Source organism: Pygocentrus nattereri, chromosome 5 (assembly GCF_015220715.1).
Source record: "Pygocentrus nattereri isolate fPygNat1 chromosome 5, fPygNat1.pri, whole genome shotgun sequence".
Classification (NCBI taxonomy): domain Eukaryota; kingdom Metazoa; phylum Chordata; class Actinopteri; order Characiformes; family Serrasalmidae; genus Pygocentrus; species Pygocentrus nattereri.
Window position 1 is genome coordinate 3769379 of NC_051215.1, and position 17678 is coordinate 3787056.

General features: G+C 40.8%; 1 protein-coding gene across 2 annotated transcripts in view; it reads left to right on the plus strand.

The window, feature by feature from the left end:
• Positions 1-17678, plus strand: part of brf1a (BRF1 RNA polymerase III transcription initiation factor subunit a) — a 101591-nt gene that overhangs the window by 39574 nt on the left and 44339 nt on the right. For both annotated transcript variants that reach the window (XM_037538759.1, XM_037538758.1), the window contains exons 9-12: positions 810-936; positions 2847-2886; positions 3004-3096; positions 6407-6688. In XM_037538759.1, the coding sequence (XP_037394656.1) occupies positions 810-936; positions 2847-2886; positions 3004-3096; positions 6407-6688 (542 nt within the window). The remainder of the gene's footprint in view (positions 1-809; positions 937-2846; positions 2887-3003; positions 3097-6406; positions 6689-17678) is intronic.

Consider the following 17678-nt stretch of genomic DNA (forward strand, 5'->3'; position numbering starts at 1 on the left):
ACTCATTAAAAGTTTGGAAACACCTGGCTTCACATAATATTACAAATTAGCGTTTTTTTGGTTGGTTTTCAGTAACAACATATTAAACAGAAAGATGTTTTGGTCCTGGTAAAAGACTGCAAACAGATAAAAGGTCTATTTTGGGAATAATACCAAATGCAACACTTTATGTTGTTGTGATGTCAGCGCTTCTCAGCATTCAGACCTTTTGGGTGTTTAAAACATCCTTTCAGTTTCCATATAAGCTTAAACAATAGTGTGGAAAAGTAAACTTTCAAATCATTATTTAAAACCTGCTCTTCTTACCAGGCAAGACACACTGATGATGAGATTAAACGCATAGTCTTTCAGTCTCAATAGGCAAGCACTGGCAGTAGAATGGTTCTGCTGGATGTGCCCTAGACAACTGTAAGTGTTATTTTTAACAATGCCATTGCTCTGGAGCAGTGGAAATGTGTTCTGTGGAGTGATGAATCAGCTTCTCTATTGGTCAGTCTGATGGACGAGTCTGAGTTTGGCGAAGAGTGGAAGCTGTTATAGCTGCGAAGGGGGACCAACTCTTTATTAATGCCTATGGTTTTAAAATTGGATGTCATAAAAGCTCCTGTAGATGTAACATGTAGGTGTCCCAATACTTTTGTCCATATAGTGTATATCCAAGACATTAGCACATATCTGCTTTATGCTAACAAATCTTTGAGAAATCTTTCTTCTTGAAATAAGAGTGAAAATCAAATATTATCCTGCAAACACAGCGTTTAACACTTCAGTCTCTTTCCTGACCCTTCCTCCTGTGCTCTGATTGACAGGTTGAGTGAGTTTGAGGAAACACCGACCAGTGAGCTGACCATTGAGGAATTCATGAGGGTTGATCTGGAGGAGGAGTGTGACCCTCCATCTTTCAAAGATGGACAGAGGAAGCTGAGGCTGCAAAAGGTCACAGGATTAACGTTTGTAGCCCAGTTGTAGCTGGATTAGTTTTACCTGGGGGAAGGTTCATTAGTTTAAGTCACCAGCAATGAGAGATGCAGCTTTAATCCAGTATGAATCTGCAGTGTGTGTAGTTTTACAGTCTGACTGTAATAATTGTGGAGAGATTTTAATCCAGTATGAATCTGCAGTGTGTAGTTTTACAGTCTGACGGTAATAATTGTGGAGTGATTTTAATCCAGTATGAATCTGCAGGGTGTGTAGTTTTACAGTCTGACAGTAATAATTGTGGAGAGATTTTAATCCAGTATGAATCTGCAGCGTGTAGTTTTACAGTCTGACGGTAATAATTGTGGAGTGATTTTAATCCAGTATGAATCTGCAGTGTGTAGTTTTACAGTCTGACTGTAATAATTGTGGAGTGATTTTAATCCAGTATGAATCTGCAGTGTGTGTAGTTTTACAGTCTGACTGTAATAATTGTGGAGAGATTTTAATCCAGTATGAATCTGCAGTGTGTGTAGTTTTACAGTCTGACTGTAATAATTGTGGAGTGATTTTAATCCAGTATGAATCTGCAGTGTGTAGTTTTACAGTCTGACTGTAATAATTGTGGAGTGATTTTAATCCAGTATGAATCTGCAGCGTGTAGTTTTACAGTCTGATGGTAATAATTGTGGAGAGATTTTAATCCAGTATGAATCTGCAGCGTGTAGTTTTACAGTCTGACGGTAATAATTGTGGAGAGATTTTAATCCAGTATGAATCTGCAGTGTGTGCAGTTTTACAGTCTGACTGTAATAATTGTGAAGAGATTTTAATCCAGTATGAATCTGCAGTGTGTGTAGTTTTACAGTCTGACTGTAATAATTGTGAAGAGATTTTAATCCAGTATGAATCTGCAGTGTGTATTTTTACAGTCTGACGGTAATAATTGTGGAGTGATTTTAATCCAGTATGAATCTGCAGTGTGTGCAGTTTTACAGTCTGACTGTAATAATTGTGGAGCGATTTTAATCCAGTATGAATCTGCAGTGTGTAGTTTTACAGTCTGACTGTAATAATTGTGGAGTGATTTTAATCCAGTATGAATCTGCAGTGTGTAGTTTTACAGTCTGACTGTAATAATTGTGGAGTGATTTTAATCCAGTATGAATCTGCAGCGCGTGTAGTTTTACAGTCTGACTGTAATAATTGTGGAGAGATTTTAATCCAGTATGAATCTGCAGCGTGTGTACTTTTACAGTCTGACTGTAATAATTGTGGAGTGATTTTAATCCAGTATGAATCTGCAGCGTGTAGTTTTACAGTCTGACTGTAATAATTGTGGAGTGATTTTAATCCAGTATGAATCTGCAGTGCGTAGTTTTACAGTCTGACTGTAATAATTGTGGAGTGATTTTAATCCAGTATGAATCTGCAGTGTGTAGTTTTACAGTCTGACTGTAATAATTGTGGAGTGATTTTAATCCAGTATGAATCTGCAGTGTGTAGTTTTACAGTCTGACTGTAATAATTGTGGAGTGATTTTAATCCAGTATGAATCTGCAGTGTGTAGTTTTACAGTCTGACTGTAATAATTGGGGAGTGATTTTAATCCAGTATGAATCTGCAGTGCGTAGTTTTACAGTCTGACTGTAATAATTGGGGAGTGATTTTAATCCAGTATGAATCTGCAGTGCGTAGTTTTACAGTCTGACTGTAATAATTGTGGAGCGATTTTAATCCAGTATGAATCTGCAGTGTGTAGTTTTACAGTCTGACTGTAATAATTGTGGAGTGATTTTAATGAATCTCCTAATTAATGAACCTTTTCAAGCTGTATATATATTATTGTTCAGTTTTTTGTTAACTGTCTTAAGCAGAGTGTGTGCCAGTTTGTCTTGGACAGAATCTTCTTTTTGACTTTGCTGCAGATTGAGGAAGAACTCGCTAAGAAGATAGACGATGTTCAAGGTAACAGGAGAAATTAACGTAAAACATGCAGCAAGGAAAATGCCTCACATTGGTGTATAATTCGTGTCTGAGATTGAGGATTGTTGAGAAATTGCATTTTTTATTGTATTTGTGCAGGTGAAATCTGCGGTTATCAGGATGAGATTGAAATGGAGCTGGAAAGCAATCGGCCCAAAGCCAGAGGGATCTATGCAGCCTGTGGAAAAAATGGTACATCCTTCAATTATGCGCTCATTTAACACCTTTCAATCCCTCATACATTTCACTCACACGTCGAACCACGTTACGTTATCATATAACCCTTTAAAACCCAAAGGTGTCATCGGCACCATGTTTACAACGCTGTCGTTTAACTTTACAACCATTTAAGATGTCAGTGTTTACATGCGAAGATTGTTGCAATCCAGTTGAATACATTCAGACTGTGAATTCAGACTTTAAAGTTATTCAGAAGTAATCCGACGTACAATTACATGCATGCATTGAGAACCACGTAGTGTAGACGTTACCATGACAACCAGCATCACGTGAGTCCAGTCTGAGTGAGATGAGCAGCAGTGAGCAGTGCTTGCGTTTTTAATTGCTTTAAAATGACGTCAGACGCAGGAAAAGCGTCCTTCACATGTCCTTATCAAAGAAGGCTGAGAGGAAGACGTGTTCTGAGACGCATAAGCTGAACGTCCGTCCCACCGCCGTCTTTTAGAGATCAAAGCATTAAAAAGTAGAGCGAGTGCAAACACCTCTGTCTTAATCTATAATTGGAATGTATTCAGTTGGATTGGCAAAATATATTTGCATGTAAACACAGACAGTGAAAGTTTTTGTTAACCACGTGGAAAAAAAAAGAAAAAGCCATGTGCACGTCTTCATTGGCAGCTTCCTTTACTGTTGGATGCTGGTTCAGAGTAATGACAAAGCACTGCTTACGTTCAGAATGAGGCCCAGTCCCAGAAATAAGGCCCAGTCCCATTTCACCCCACGCCCCTACCACTCAGTCCTTAGCCCTCTGTTTTGCGCCTTCATGTCTAGATGTAGGGTGTCCTGATTTTTGTTGGGATGGAGGGGCGGGGTGAAGTGATAGGGCTCCATGGCCCTCCAAGTGGAGGTTTTACAGAAACACTCTAAACAGAGTGATATGAGAAAAACGGCAGAATGGCTGAACAAGAGGCCAAATAAACCCACAAACTTGAGATTTTTCTCTGTTAAAAATTACGATACCCACTGTTTTATTTCAGTTTAATGCCGTTTCAGTGTTTTTTTTGGTCGTTTTCATCATAACAACCATAAAAAATCGCGAATAGCATGCTAACCTTCCCGCTCCACCTTAAATAGTCCAGCGGTTCTGACGCCTGAAGTGCCAGAATGTAACTGCTGCACCACTTAAGGTGGAACAGGAGAATTTCTACAAGAAGCTGGTGAATATCTGACTTCAGCTTCGCATCGCCAAAGAATTAGCGGTCATGATGATACATAATTGTCTTCTACCCCCACTTTGAAAGCTTAGTAGCTAAGCCCAGCAGCGAGGAGCTGAACTCTCCTATCACTGAAGACGGGCCGGGGCGCCTACAGAGCACCGCTGGTAGCCTGTTAATGAAGCAAAATAAACACAGTAACAACAGAGAAACTGTGCTGTTAACAGAAAATCCATCATAAAACAGCAGAAATGGGCATCGGCCTTGAAAATATATCGCCATCAAAAATCTAAAGATACGCTCAGCCAGCCGCCTTAAGTGTGTGTTCTAAAAGGTTAACACCTTCCTTACTGGTTGATTGGTGCACTGACAGCTTTTGAAGTAGTCTGTGCTGGTGTGTGTTGGCGTTTTGTGGAAGCTTCCACCTCGCTGCTCCTTTTGCATGTTTCTGTTTACCCTCGCTCACTTTCATCCCAATTAACACTTCGTTACAAATGCAAAAAAATGGCCTGCCCTGCTCCCTCACTCACGTTTGATGGTGACTCCTAGAGATTCCTAATTAATTGCCCGCGTGGCTGTGTATTTTGTAATTATTTACTCCCCTCTGCCAGCGGAGTATGAGCTGAGCTTTGAATTAAAGGGCAAATAAAGCAGGCTTCCTCTTTTAATTAAAAAAGCCGCACTCGTTATGTCAGCCTTAACGACATATTCAGTCACTCATGGTAACAATACCCAGTCCCACGGCTGAATGGCTGAAATGCCAGCGTATCGGTGGATGTGTTGACGGCGTTGACGGGCCTTCACTTTGTTCTCCACGCTATTGATTTTGTGCTCCATTTATTGTATGCTAATTACTAATAGAAGGTTAATGATGAAGGCTATTATTGCTGGGACCTCTCTGAGGAACACATCATTTCTGCCTGTAGAAAGCAGATGCCGGAATCACACACCCTTTTTTGGTGCTCTCTTTCATGCAGGCTGTGTTATGGTTAGTAATGATGCAGCAGGTATTTTCCTAAATGTTTTCATGGAGAGTTTTCTTAGAGCATCTATCCTCGTTTCCTGTTTTTAGCTGGGTTATTGTTTCATTACACCACTATAACAGTCTTTATTTTTTTGAAAACTATGATCATGCATTTCCCGTAACATGAAATCTCTTTTTAAATGGGTTATTTGACGTAGACACCTACTGTTATCTATAGAATTTACAAACACAGAGATCAGAAATTTTGATAGAAATTAAGCCTTTTAGATAACATGAACCACATAAGCACGTTTATTATATAAATAGATAAACAGCATAACATGGTTTAAATCAATCTTTAAGATGTAAACAAAGTCATTCGGGGTGGTTTGGTGTGAAATGTTCAGTTCTAGAGAAATTTTCAGTCAGGATTGGTCACAGCGGTGCTGATAGGAACCAGACGTCCACCTCTAAAAGCTGCATTACACATGAAATATCTATGAACGCGCTGCCTGATGTCTGAGACATTGAGTGCGTTTATGTGCACTCGGTAATCAGATTATAATCGGATTTCTACAGTTTCAGATTATTCAAATGGTCATGTAAACCCCGTACTCCGATCTAGAAATCTGATTAAGAAATCTGATAAAGAGGCTGGATTTTAGCTCAGTCATCAGATTTCTCAGTGCTGTGAGCTCTTACTCTGATTTCTTTCGGATTTCTTCGGAAAACAGACGACGGTGCCAGAAATAAGTGAGTCTTCTGTGAGTTTGTTGTAAAGCAGAAATCCCAGAATTTCCCCATTATCCGATCACTCAAGTTGATGAAAAATGTGTTGATCGGATTACTGACAAAATCTGATTTTCTGGAGTTATCCGATTATTAAATACATATAAATGGACGTATTGTTTTACAACCGTTTCATGGAAGATTTTGCCCTAAAATGTGTTTTTTATTTTAATCTGTTTGTGGCGGAGAGGTACGTGCAGGATGTTGTGAGGCAAAATAGTCCCCAATGAATTTATTACTAGGATTACTGTTAGGATTTATCACTATTTTACCATCATCAGCACTACATACAAAATAAACGAATAACCCGGTTATTCCTTTAAACTCTTATTTTATATTTTTTCCTGACCCCCAGATGATTCCATCTCCTTGGCGTCGTCCATCTGCACTGATCTTGATGAGGAGTGTGAGGACGAAGAGTTGCGTGCAGCAGCCAGTCACATGAACAAAAACCTCTGTGGCGACAGTCAGACGAGTGAAGAAGAAGAGGAGGAGCGAGAGAAAGATCAAGGCGCTCCACTCAAACGGCCATCCCTGGAGGTCCTGCTGGGGCCACTGCCCACTGCGGCCAGCCTCGGCCTCTCCGAGTCCATCGATAAGTGTGTCGGGGAGGAGAAGGAGAATGAGAATGAGAACGGTAAGTGAAATTAAGATTAAGAGACCCTTATTAGTCCCACAAACGGGGAAATTCCACCTCCGCATTTAACCCCTCCGTGAAGTGAAACACCACATACACACTAGTGAACACACACACTAGGGGGCAGTGAGCACACTTGCCCGGAGCGGTGGGCAGCCCTATCCGCAGCACCCGGGGAGCAGTTGGGGGTTAGGTGCCTTACTCAAGGACACCTCAGTCATGGACTGTCGGCACTGGGGATCGAACCGGTGACCTTCCGGGCGCAAGGCCAGATCCCTGACCTCCAGCCCATGACTGCCCCAAAAAATTGCATTCACCATTTCTGGACTAAAAGCGATAGTTTAGAGAAAAAATCTAATCTATGCAGTTTTCCCTTTACTTCAGATGAGTCCTTAAAAATGGGAAAAGTCTATTTTTAAGCGGACAACAGTAGCAGATCATAAGCCACACAAGAAAGTAGGGCTGAACGATTTGTGGAAAATATCTAATTGCGATTTTTCCAACTAATATTGCGACTGCAATTCAAATTGTGATTTATTTATTTTTTTAATTGAGATTCAGGTCTGATTTTTAAAAATGTATTTATTTATTTTGCCCAAGAAGAACATCCACCTTTTTTTGGCTTGAGGCTCGTCCCCTGAACGTAGTGTGTCAAACTGCCCGTAAGTTGTGATTTGTGATGTCACAGCACATGGAGGTTGTGTTGCCTGATTGGTCCAACTCACCTAAAGAAAAAACTGAACTGTCTCTGGGTCAGTTCTCCTCTAGTCACTGGGGTGGTTCCCTCAAGGGTCCATCTCAATACCTTCAGTCAGGGAACATAACTGAACCATAATCCACTGAAATGATCTGTTCTAAGCTGGACTGACTCCACACACCCCGCCTCGCCTCGCCTCCAGGCTTTTATTCTACTGTTCTGTTTTAAAACATTCGGTTATGAAAAGGAACAGACACCAACTTTTCACCTGGAGAAACAGATTTAAGCTCCACAATCAGACCTTAGACCCACTGTAGAACCTTTGAGGGCACATTTACGCTGTTTGTACCTTGATGAACGAGAAATGTTCCTGAACAGAACCTTCATTTCTGACGGTGTACAGGCAGTTCAGAAACTTTTATTAGGCACTGTTTCCCCTCTTAATACCTAAAACAACGCTTCTTAAGTGATGGTTCTTTAGTAAACATAATGGTTCTATGTAGAGCCATAAGGACTCGGACCCATTTGCATGCATGAAAAGTTATTTGCATGGTGAAATAGTTCTTTAGGTTCATGGAGAATATGTTATATATGGTTCTGTATAGAACTATGTAGGACCAAAATGTTCTGCTGTTGTAATAAGCTTGACAAGAAAGTAACAATACCAGAACCCTTTTTGATGCTTTACAGAACCACATACAACACATTCTCCAATTTGAAGAACCATTTCACCATGTAGAGAACTTTTCAATTGGGTCTGAGTGTTCATGGCTCTATATAGAATGACTGTCTTTACTGAAGAACCATCTTTTTTTTTCTTTTTTTTTATTAAGAACCTTGAAGAACCTTTCTTTTTTTAAAAGTGTAGGCTGTAATTAAAGAAAATTGCAGCTGTGGCTCGTCTTAAATTGCGATTTCGATGTAAAAACGATTCATCCTTTAGGCCTACGAGCAAGTATGTTTGATATTGCTTAACAACGTGATGCAGCTTCAGGCAGCTTTGTGAAGATTTGGGCATGCACTGTGCTAATTGGTGGGGTATAAGCTTTTATTACTTGTCAGCTACATTAGCCTCGTAGCTTCAGTGCAAAACTAAAGAGGCCAACTTCAAACACCCAACATGTCTCGGCTGGCCGACTATGTTTAGGGTTGGGTGGAAAACTGTAAAAGTGACTTTTAATCAAACTGTCACGTTGACTCTTCAGATCACGTTACTGTTCAGCTCTCATCCAGCCGCTCTGACCACACACTCGCATTTTAATCACATTCGGCAGAGGAGAAAGGACACGGCGAGAGAAATCACTCCACCATTTCTGTTTAGGCCCTGGAGCAAAGGAACAAAAGGGTGGGAATTAAAAGAGGAGCAAAAGGAAAAAAACGAGGTCACACAGTGTCATTAATGCACTCTTTTTGCATATGAACAAATAAACCCATCGCATATCAGTAAACAGTTGTTGCATCAAGCGACCATCTGCGTTCTTATGCATGGCGTTTACAGCTTTTTATTTCATGCATATGTAATTACCTGCATATGTGAGATGCTGCTGGTGTGGGTTCCAGTTTCCTCCCTTTCAGTGATGCACAGAAAAGTTGCTGGACTATAGTGCCCACTAGTGGAGAGCTTTCAACCTGCTAAACGTGAGTGAGTGAGAGGCTGGGTCTGTGAGGTGCTTTGCATTTAGGAATGATTCAGTAAACACGTCAACTGGATCACTGGTGCTCATCAAATTCTGCTATGATTTTTAAAGTCCGCCACTCATATTTGAACTTTTCTCATTGGTTTGAAAAATGCTCAACACTCATGTTGGTGTTAATATGTTCCAGACTGATATGGTAGTATAGATCCAGTGTTTGCGTTTACAGCAGTACATTAGGGAATGGGGTTTAAAATGAACACTACACGTAAGAATTATAGCAGAATATAATGATTATTTCTGTTTTGAACAGATGTAAATGGAAAAATAATTACACTACTTTGTATTACTTGTTTTTTCTATTTAACCCTTTAAACAGCACACTTATTATTTAGTTAATATTGTAATATTAAGACTTATTTAGTTACTGCTATGAATTTTTCTCTACAAATCTACTACAAATTATAAAAAATTGCTATGAATTATTCAGTATCTACTATGAATTATTCAAAACCTATTGCCAACTATTCAGTATCTATTGCAAATTTATTTGTGTCAATTATGGATTGTTTGGAAACTTCAACCGTGAATGATCTGAAAACTACTGAATTATTTAGCAGTTCCTGTGCTATATTTGACTATAAACATTGAAAAAACATTGCTGGTGCTCTCTAATTGGCATAATCAACCAATCTTGAGAAAGCTTTAGCTGAGGAGTCAACTTTGCTTCAGTTTTAGACCACCTAAGCTTCAGTGAAACCATCCCAAGACCTTTTCAGCTGAAGGTCCTAGGTTATCATCAGTGGGTTGGTGGGGATCTGTAGCTCTGTTGCCCAGGGGCACCAAAGAATCCTAATCTGACCTTGTTTATTACGATTACTGGACAGTTATTTGAGCTGCAGTTGTCTTTGTATTGATAACAATGTATTTAATCACAGAAAATGTGGATTTTTATTTTTTTTGTTTGTTCGCTCCAGCAAGGAGCTATTAAACAGTCCATCATTTACCGGAGGATGTTACAAACTTCTCTAAATTATTCAGTAGCTATGGTTTCTTTAGTATTTGCTATTTATTGTTTAGTGTCTATTTTGAATTGTTCAGTAACGTCTGTGGATTATCCAAAAACTACTATGAATGATTTGGTAATTACTATGAATTGTTTAGTAATTTCTATAAATTATTCAGTAGCTAGGATTTGTGTTCTATTATAATTTGTTCAGTATTAATTTTGAAATGTTCAGTAACTACTATGAATTATACAAAAAAACTATGAATTATTCAGTGACTATTATAAATTATCCACTAACTATGCCGCATTATTCAGTAACAACTATGAAACTATTTAAGTTCTGTGTGTGTGAGAATGTGGATCCACATACAGACCCTATCTAAAGGGTCACGAATTCATTTAAAATGATTTTTTATCATCAGAGAGTTTGTGGGGAGCAGGCATCATAGCTATGAAACAGCCCATAATTTACTGAAACCATAATTTACGATCAAAAAATTGTTCGGTAACTTCTACAAATTATTCAGTAGCTACGACTCGTTTAGTATCTGCTATGAGTTTTTTAGTATCTATGTTGAATTGATCAGTGACGTCTGTAATGTATTCAGTATCTAGGATTTGTGTCTATTATAATTTTAGTTTCAATTTTGAACTGTAACTACTATGAATTGTCCAAAATAAACTATGAATTATTCAATGACTTCTATAAATTATTCACTAGCTACGTTGCAAACTCAGAACTACTATGAAACTGTAAGTTCTGTGTTTGTGAGAATGGGGAACCATATACAGACCCTATCTGAAGGGTCCCATTCAGTTTAAATCATTTTTTTAAATTAGTTTTTAACATAATTCACATTAACATAATTAAAAACCACTACGTTTAACCCTACTGCACGCTTAATCCAGCCTTCATGCTTCTTTGAGTCCACACGTCTGATGGTATAAGGTCGTGCTGTGTTCTGGCAGGAACTGCCACTGGTTACCCCCCCATGGAGGCGGAGCAGGCTGATTGTCCGGCTGCTGATTGGCCGAGCCTGAAGGCTGTAAGGTTTTTTTAATTGGTCGTTCTGACTGTGGTGTCTTGTGCCAGGCCCAGGCGCCCCCTGTGCTCTTTGAAGCAGTAAGTGGACGCAGCACCTTGTCATTAGTGCCTTCTTTTTCATCCGCCCACCGAGTGAGTGTGTGCATGAACGCACGTGCGGTGTGTGTTTAGTGTGGGCAGCGGTGGTCTAAAGAAAGCTCATTACTCTTGATAAAAGCTTGGTCTTGTGGGCGGGACCCTCTCTGCTTTCAGGCTCTTGTAGCAGCCTGATTACAAAAGCAATGACCATCCATCAGTCGGTCAGCCGGAGCAGAGCCTGCTGGAGATCCTCTGTGAAAACGGACAGATGTTTGCATCCGAAGAAAGATTTTACATCTTTGTAGCTTGAGCACCTTTGGTTAAAACCTGTTGCCTTCTTGTTGGCTGACCACAGCAGGACCGATCACAGTGTGTGGTGGTTTGAGCATTTTAATAAGATTTAATTCGTGGAAAAACATTTTTCCTGCAGTTGATTTTTCTACCCTGAGATCCACACCGGACAATATTGTGGGTTTATATACTAAAAGTTTAATATAATTAAAAATAACTAAAAACTAACATAACTAAATCTTATTTTAGAAATGAACAAGCTATTTTTTTGTTACTTTTTGATGTAAATGACCTGTCTTCTGATTGGCTGGACTGTATTGCGCCTCATTTGAGTCTTATGGCCTGAATTCACGGGGCTAAGCTTTTATAGGCTGAATCAGTGAATATGAGTCAATATGTTGGTTTTTGTGACATCACAACACAAATTTCAAAACTTCTGCTTGTTTTTTGCAACTTTCTTTTCATGTATTGCGTGTAAGAACTATGATGTGAATGGCATATTTCAAATCTTTTTACATATGAACATCAAACTCCTGTTTCAGAAGCGCAAGGGAAGTTTGATTTTCCATGTTATGGCCCTTTAAAGACACGCGCAGGCCACTTCATCCTGTGTAGCTCCACCTTGCTGGTGTACGGTTGTCCATCTGTTGAAGCACAGTTTGCGTTAGCCACCCTCGAACCCTTCATCAGTGGTCAGTTTGTGACCACAGAGCTGCTCTCGACTGTATTTAAACTCGGAGACCCTCCCTGATGCCGTGTTTCTCTTGTGGTACATGAGGAGAATGAATTATGATTTCCCGTTCATGCTGCCTTGAAACAGACTCCGGTAGCTTTGATATGATTGATATAACTGTCACTTGTCAAATATTTCTGAAGATCAAATCAACACCGGAAACTTTGAGGAAGTTATAAATAATAAGTGTTCTAGGCGGGTGTGTCGGGGGCAGGATTAGTCACTGGGGGGCAGGATTAGTTACTGGTTTTGTAACATGTTAAAGGCTAAATTTGGATGCAGTGTGTGTTTTGTTTCTATGATTAGGCTGATTGTTCTGTCTGTAAAGGCTCATAAAATCACTAAATGCCCAGAAGTGGACGCTTCCCATGACATCAGAGGCTATTCATTATAATATGAACCGTTACTGCATGTCTCATCGGTGGACCTTTTGCCAAAATCGATAAATTCACAGTGTTTTAAAATGTATTAATATGTTTATTGATTATTTAACAGATGCAGGTCTGAATATTGATATCGTGCTTTGATGCCAATACCGAAACCTAGTCTTTGATACCGATTCCTAAATGATTTTGTATTTGTTTTGTATTGCAAACCCAAAGTGGGCGTCGCTTCAGCCAGAAATGAGTGCCAGATGGTGGAAGTGGGTATATTTACTGACCACGATGGATTGTAGACTAAAAAAGACTCACTGATATATATAGGACATTGTTTTGACAGCCAAACATGCTTATTTACTCATGGCAAGTAATCCGGTCGATACTATGGAAAGTAGGCATGCATCACTACAAATGCTGGTAGCCGGTATCAGCCTGACTCTGTGCTCATTTACTTGCACTTTAAATGCACAGATACCAACATTGCGATACCAGCTGTGACATAAGCAGAGTGTACACTGCCGCACTAACGAAGAAACGCGGGGAAGGAGGCTCCGCTCACACAGAGAGGTGTTACTGGCTCCATCACAGTCAGACACGAAGCCGCCAGTCATTTCAAACACTCCGCCTCGGCAGATTCTCTCCAGGAATACACTGCGTGATTTTAGCCCATGTTGAACACACACACACACACACACACACACACACACACACACACACACACACACACACAATCTCAATCGCTTCCCCAGCACTCAGGCCAGTTAAATGGAGACGGAAAGAAATCGACGTTTCCTACCAAAGTCCATTTGTGCCAGGGGTGTCAAACCAGTGAATGGGCTGTATTAAAAAATCTCAGCAGATCTTTGGGCCGGAGAAAAAATGCTTTTATTTCATTTTTAGTTAATGGTGTTCTGCAACCTGAACTGGCCATTGTTTATTCAAAATATTGCTGCTGGCCGAAGAAAACCTCGTATCTCCGTTTTTGTCATTTTTCAGTTTTTGACATGTTTTGAAAGTGCCTGTGTCCCATTACATTTACACGACTTTAAAAGTATTCGTTTCACGTTAAAAGTAGTTTTTTTTTCCTTTTCCTGTAAAGTTACCATTTGGGGGAGATAAGGTTTTCTTCTGACATCAGCGATATGCGAAAACCTTAACAGGAAAACTAAGACACTTGTAATAGATCTTGAAATATTACATGGACGTTTGAAATAGTCAAAATATAAACGTCCCCAGGACCCCAGTCTTTTAAACCTACCCATCTGCTTAAACTACACACCTGCCATCCTTTCTTTGCTGCAAGTTCATGAAGACTTGGGCTCCGTTTCTGAGCTGCTGAGCTGATGTTAAGTGTTCGTGCTGGTTGAGCTGCAGCTGAAATGCGGTTAGAGTATTTAGTGATGAGACTGGTGTAGAATTGTGTAGAATTGGGGTGTAACTGCTGTCCCATAGATTACTACTGGGGTAGGACAGTCAGTAATTACTGCATTACATTGCAGTGCATGCTGGGGAGTGTAGTGCAGTGCATTGTGAGATGGACTAATATTAATAGAAAATTAAAATAACCCATAAAAGTAAGCAGGCCAGATAGGATTGTGTGGCGGTCCTGATCTCGTCCCCGGCCCTTGTGTTTGATACATGCGCTCTATGCTGACTTCTCTGAGTAGAATAGCGAAGTAAAAACATTAACATGTGATTTTTGTAAAACGGGGCCAGGTTGGTCAGAGAGAAGAGAGCACAGGACGTAAGGAGTGCTGGTGCTGAACGTGTGTATTGGGTTCCAGGCGTCCGACTCGTGTAGGCGGCTCCGGGCGGACCCTGTGCGGTATTTAAGGTCTGGCACCTTCAGATCAGACGAATGTGTTAAATTTGGGCTCTGGTGGCGTCTGGGCTGCGTCTTAGAGAGTAAAAGTGTCCGACGGGTTTGACCTTTCCTGAGAGCTGACCGTGAGCCACAGGTGGAGCTCGTTGTATTTTAGGACGCTTTCATTTTTTTCCAGATGAGACATGAGCCTGTTAAAAATGCTCTGGCGCTTTTTATTCTCCTCTGTTGAGTCAAATCTGAAAACAAGTTTTCACCCTTTAAAGCTTCTAGTAATTGTCCTCGTTTGCTCGTTTACATTGATTTAATATTAAATGTGATTGTGTGACCACATAAACTGACCATGTGGTTGTGTAATTGGTATTTTATGGTCAAGATTTGCAGCCAAATTATAAAAAAAGTCATTTCTTAAACATTTTCTGTAAATGTGGGGATTTCTTGTAAAGATGACACATTTGCCTTATTATTTATGGAGGATGTTATTTAATATGATTTGCATTTGCTTCGATTTACATTCTGTACTGAGTCGGGTTCGAGTCTGTACTCGAGTTGTTGAGTTTGTTTTGATATCAAACAGCACCGGAAATGTAAAGGAGGGTTTACACAACAATAACTCAATCAAATTCAAGTCATAATAAAATCTCTCCTCTTCTAAGTACAGATGTGGTGCGGATTGAACAAGCATGTTCTACACGGTTTCTCCGGCCGTCTCAGTGAACTGCGAGTCAGAAATATCTGGAATTTTCCCTTTTATTTACTGCTTTCATGGATTGGATTTATCCCAGTGTGACTGTGCTGTCCTTTGTCTCTCTTTCCTCTGTCTTTCTCTCTCTCATCCTATTTAAAGTCAAACAGCTGCTCAGTCAGAGTGTTAAAAGTCTGTGAAACTCCTCCTGTGTGTGTGGGGGGGGCGGGGGGGGGGTGTGTGGGTGTGTGTGTGTGTGTGTATATGCAGATGGTCTCTCTCTGTTTCTACCACCCCCCCAACTGATCACACTGAGAGAGAGCAGATGAAGAGAATGATGGCATCTCCCCCCCCCCCCCCACGTTTTCTCTCTATTTCTCTCTCTGCCAACCCCCCCCACACCCCCTGCACTGCAGAGTCCATAGCGTTTCATATGGTCAGTTTTTGGGGGTGTATCAGTGAGAAGGGGTGTGTGTGATTGGTGGCTGCTGTAGAGTTTGGGCTGGGTCAGTGACCCTAATAAAAGTCTGTCCATCTGTCCGAAATCTAGAGGAGGGGGAGAGGAGGGACAGTTAGAGGGAGAGAGAGAGAGAGAGAGAAAGGGATGACAGTTATTGTCTGTATTGTGAAGCAGGTCTGTGAGCAGATGTTTGTTGTTTTACTGTCCTGATGAGCTGCAGCTCTGACTTTGTATGTTATTGACGTTATTACCTCTGCAGCTGTTTACCAAAACCCAAAGACAGCACATTTGTTGACTCGTGACATTTTAAGTTAAAAAACATACATACATTGTTGCTGTCTGGACAAAACCTTGTATCTCCATTTATGGCATTTTTAACTTTTTGACATAATTTTAAAAGGCCTTTTGTGATGTGCCTGGATTTGATGATATATGGACCAGAAAAGGTCAAAAATTACAGGGAAAGGAGTATTTTTCCATTTACTTCCTTTAAAAGTTAGGGTTAGGGTTAATCCTTCTCCCTTTTGGAGATACAAGGGATCTTTTTACATATATAACACACACTCACTGGCCACTTTATTAGGTACACTTGCTAGCAAAAGGTTGGACCCCCTTTTGCCTTCAGAACTGCTTTAATTCTTCGTGTCAGACTTTCAACAAGGTGTTGGAAACGTTCCTCAGAGATTCTGGTTGGTTATTTGAGTTCCTGTTGCCTTTCTATCATCTGGAACCAGTCTGCCCATTCTCCTCTGACCTCTCACATCAACAAGGCATTTTCGTCCACACAACTGACCGCTCACTGGATGTTTCCTCGTTTTCGGACCGTTCTCTGTAGACCCTAGAGATGGTTGTGTGTGAAAATCCCAGTAGATCAGCAGTTTCTGAAATACTCAGACCAGCCCGTCTGGCACCAACAACCACGCCACGTTCAAAGTCCCTTAAATCCCCTTTCTTCCCCGTTCTGATGCTCGGTCTGCACTTCAGCAAGTTGTCTTGACCACCTCTACATGCCTAAATGCACTGAGTTGCAGCCGTGTGATTGGCTGATTAGCTATTTGTGTTAACAAGCAACTGAACTGTACCTAATAAAGTGGCTGGTGAGTGTATATAAGTGTGTGTGTGTGTGTTGCTTGTACGCACTTTGGATGCACTTGTTTGTACGTTGTTTGTACGCACTTTTGTTTGTTTGATTGTGGACACAGTTGGAATAAGGAGCCGGGGAAACTGGGTAAATGAGATTTTTGGCTGAACCCTCGTTTTAAACTGGAACGCTGTGTCCATCCTGCTGAGTTGGGCCTTTAGTCCTGATTTCAGCTCTTTGTCTCGTTTAAATGACCCATTTCTGCCACTCTTCCTCCTCTACCTCATTGTTCTCTCTAGGTTTTATAGCAGGACTCTCCTCCTCCTCCAGGCTGCCTGCTTAGATGTGCAGCATATTGTGAAAATTCACACTTCTCCATCCCTCTGGACTCTCTCTTTCTCTCGCTCTCTCTCGCTCTCTCTCTCTCTCTCTCTCTCTCTCTGCTCTGGGCAGTATAGACAGCAGCAGTAGCAGGTGTGTGTGGGTGAGGGTTCCCTTTGGGGGGTCACAGGGGTCAGAGCAGGTCACATTTAAATCACACCTTGGAGAATCTCTCTCTCTCTCTCTCTCTCTCTCTCTCTCTCTCTCTCTCTCTCTCTCTCTCTCTCTCTCTCTCTCTCTCTCTCTCTCTCTCTCTCTCTCTCTCTCTGTCTCTCTCTCTCTCTCTCTGTCTCTGTCTCTCTCACTCTCTCTCTCTCTCTCTCTCTCTCTCTCTCTCTCTCTCTCTGTCTCTGTCTCTCTCTCTCTCTCTCTGTCTCTGTCTCTCTCACTCTCTCTCACTCTCTCTCTCTCTCTCTCTCTCTCTCTCTCTCTCTCTCTCTCACTCTCTCTCACTCTCTCTCTCTCTCTGTCTCTCTCACTCTCTCTCTGTCTCTCTCTCTCTGTCTCTCTCTCTCTCTCTCTCTCTCTCTCTCTCTCTCTCTCTCTCTCTCTCTCTCTCATATCTTTTCATTTTTTCCTTTCTTGCTCTCCTGATCACCATTTCTTTCTTATTTCTTTCCCTCTCTTATCCTTTTCACCCTTCCTCTCTCTATCCTTGTTATATCTCTTTATTTATCTCATCTTTTCCATCATC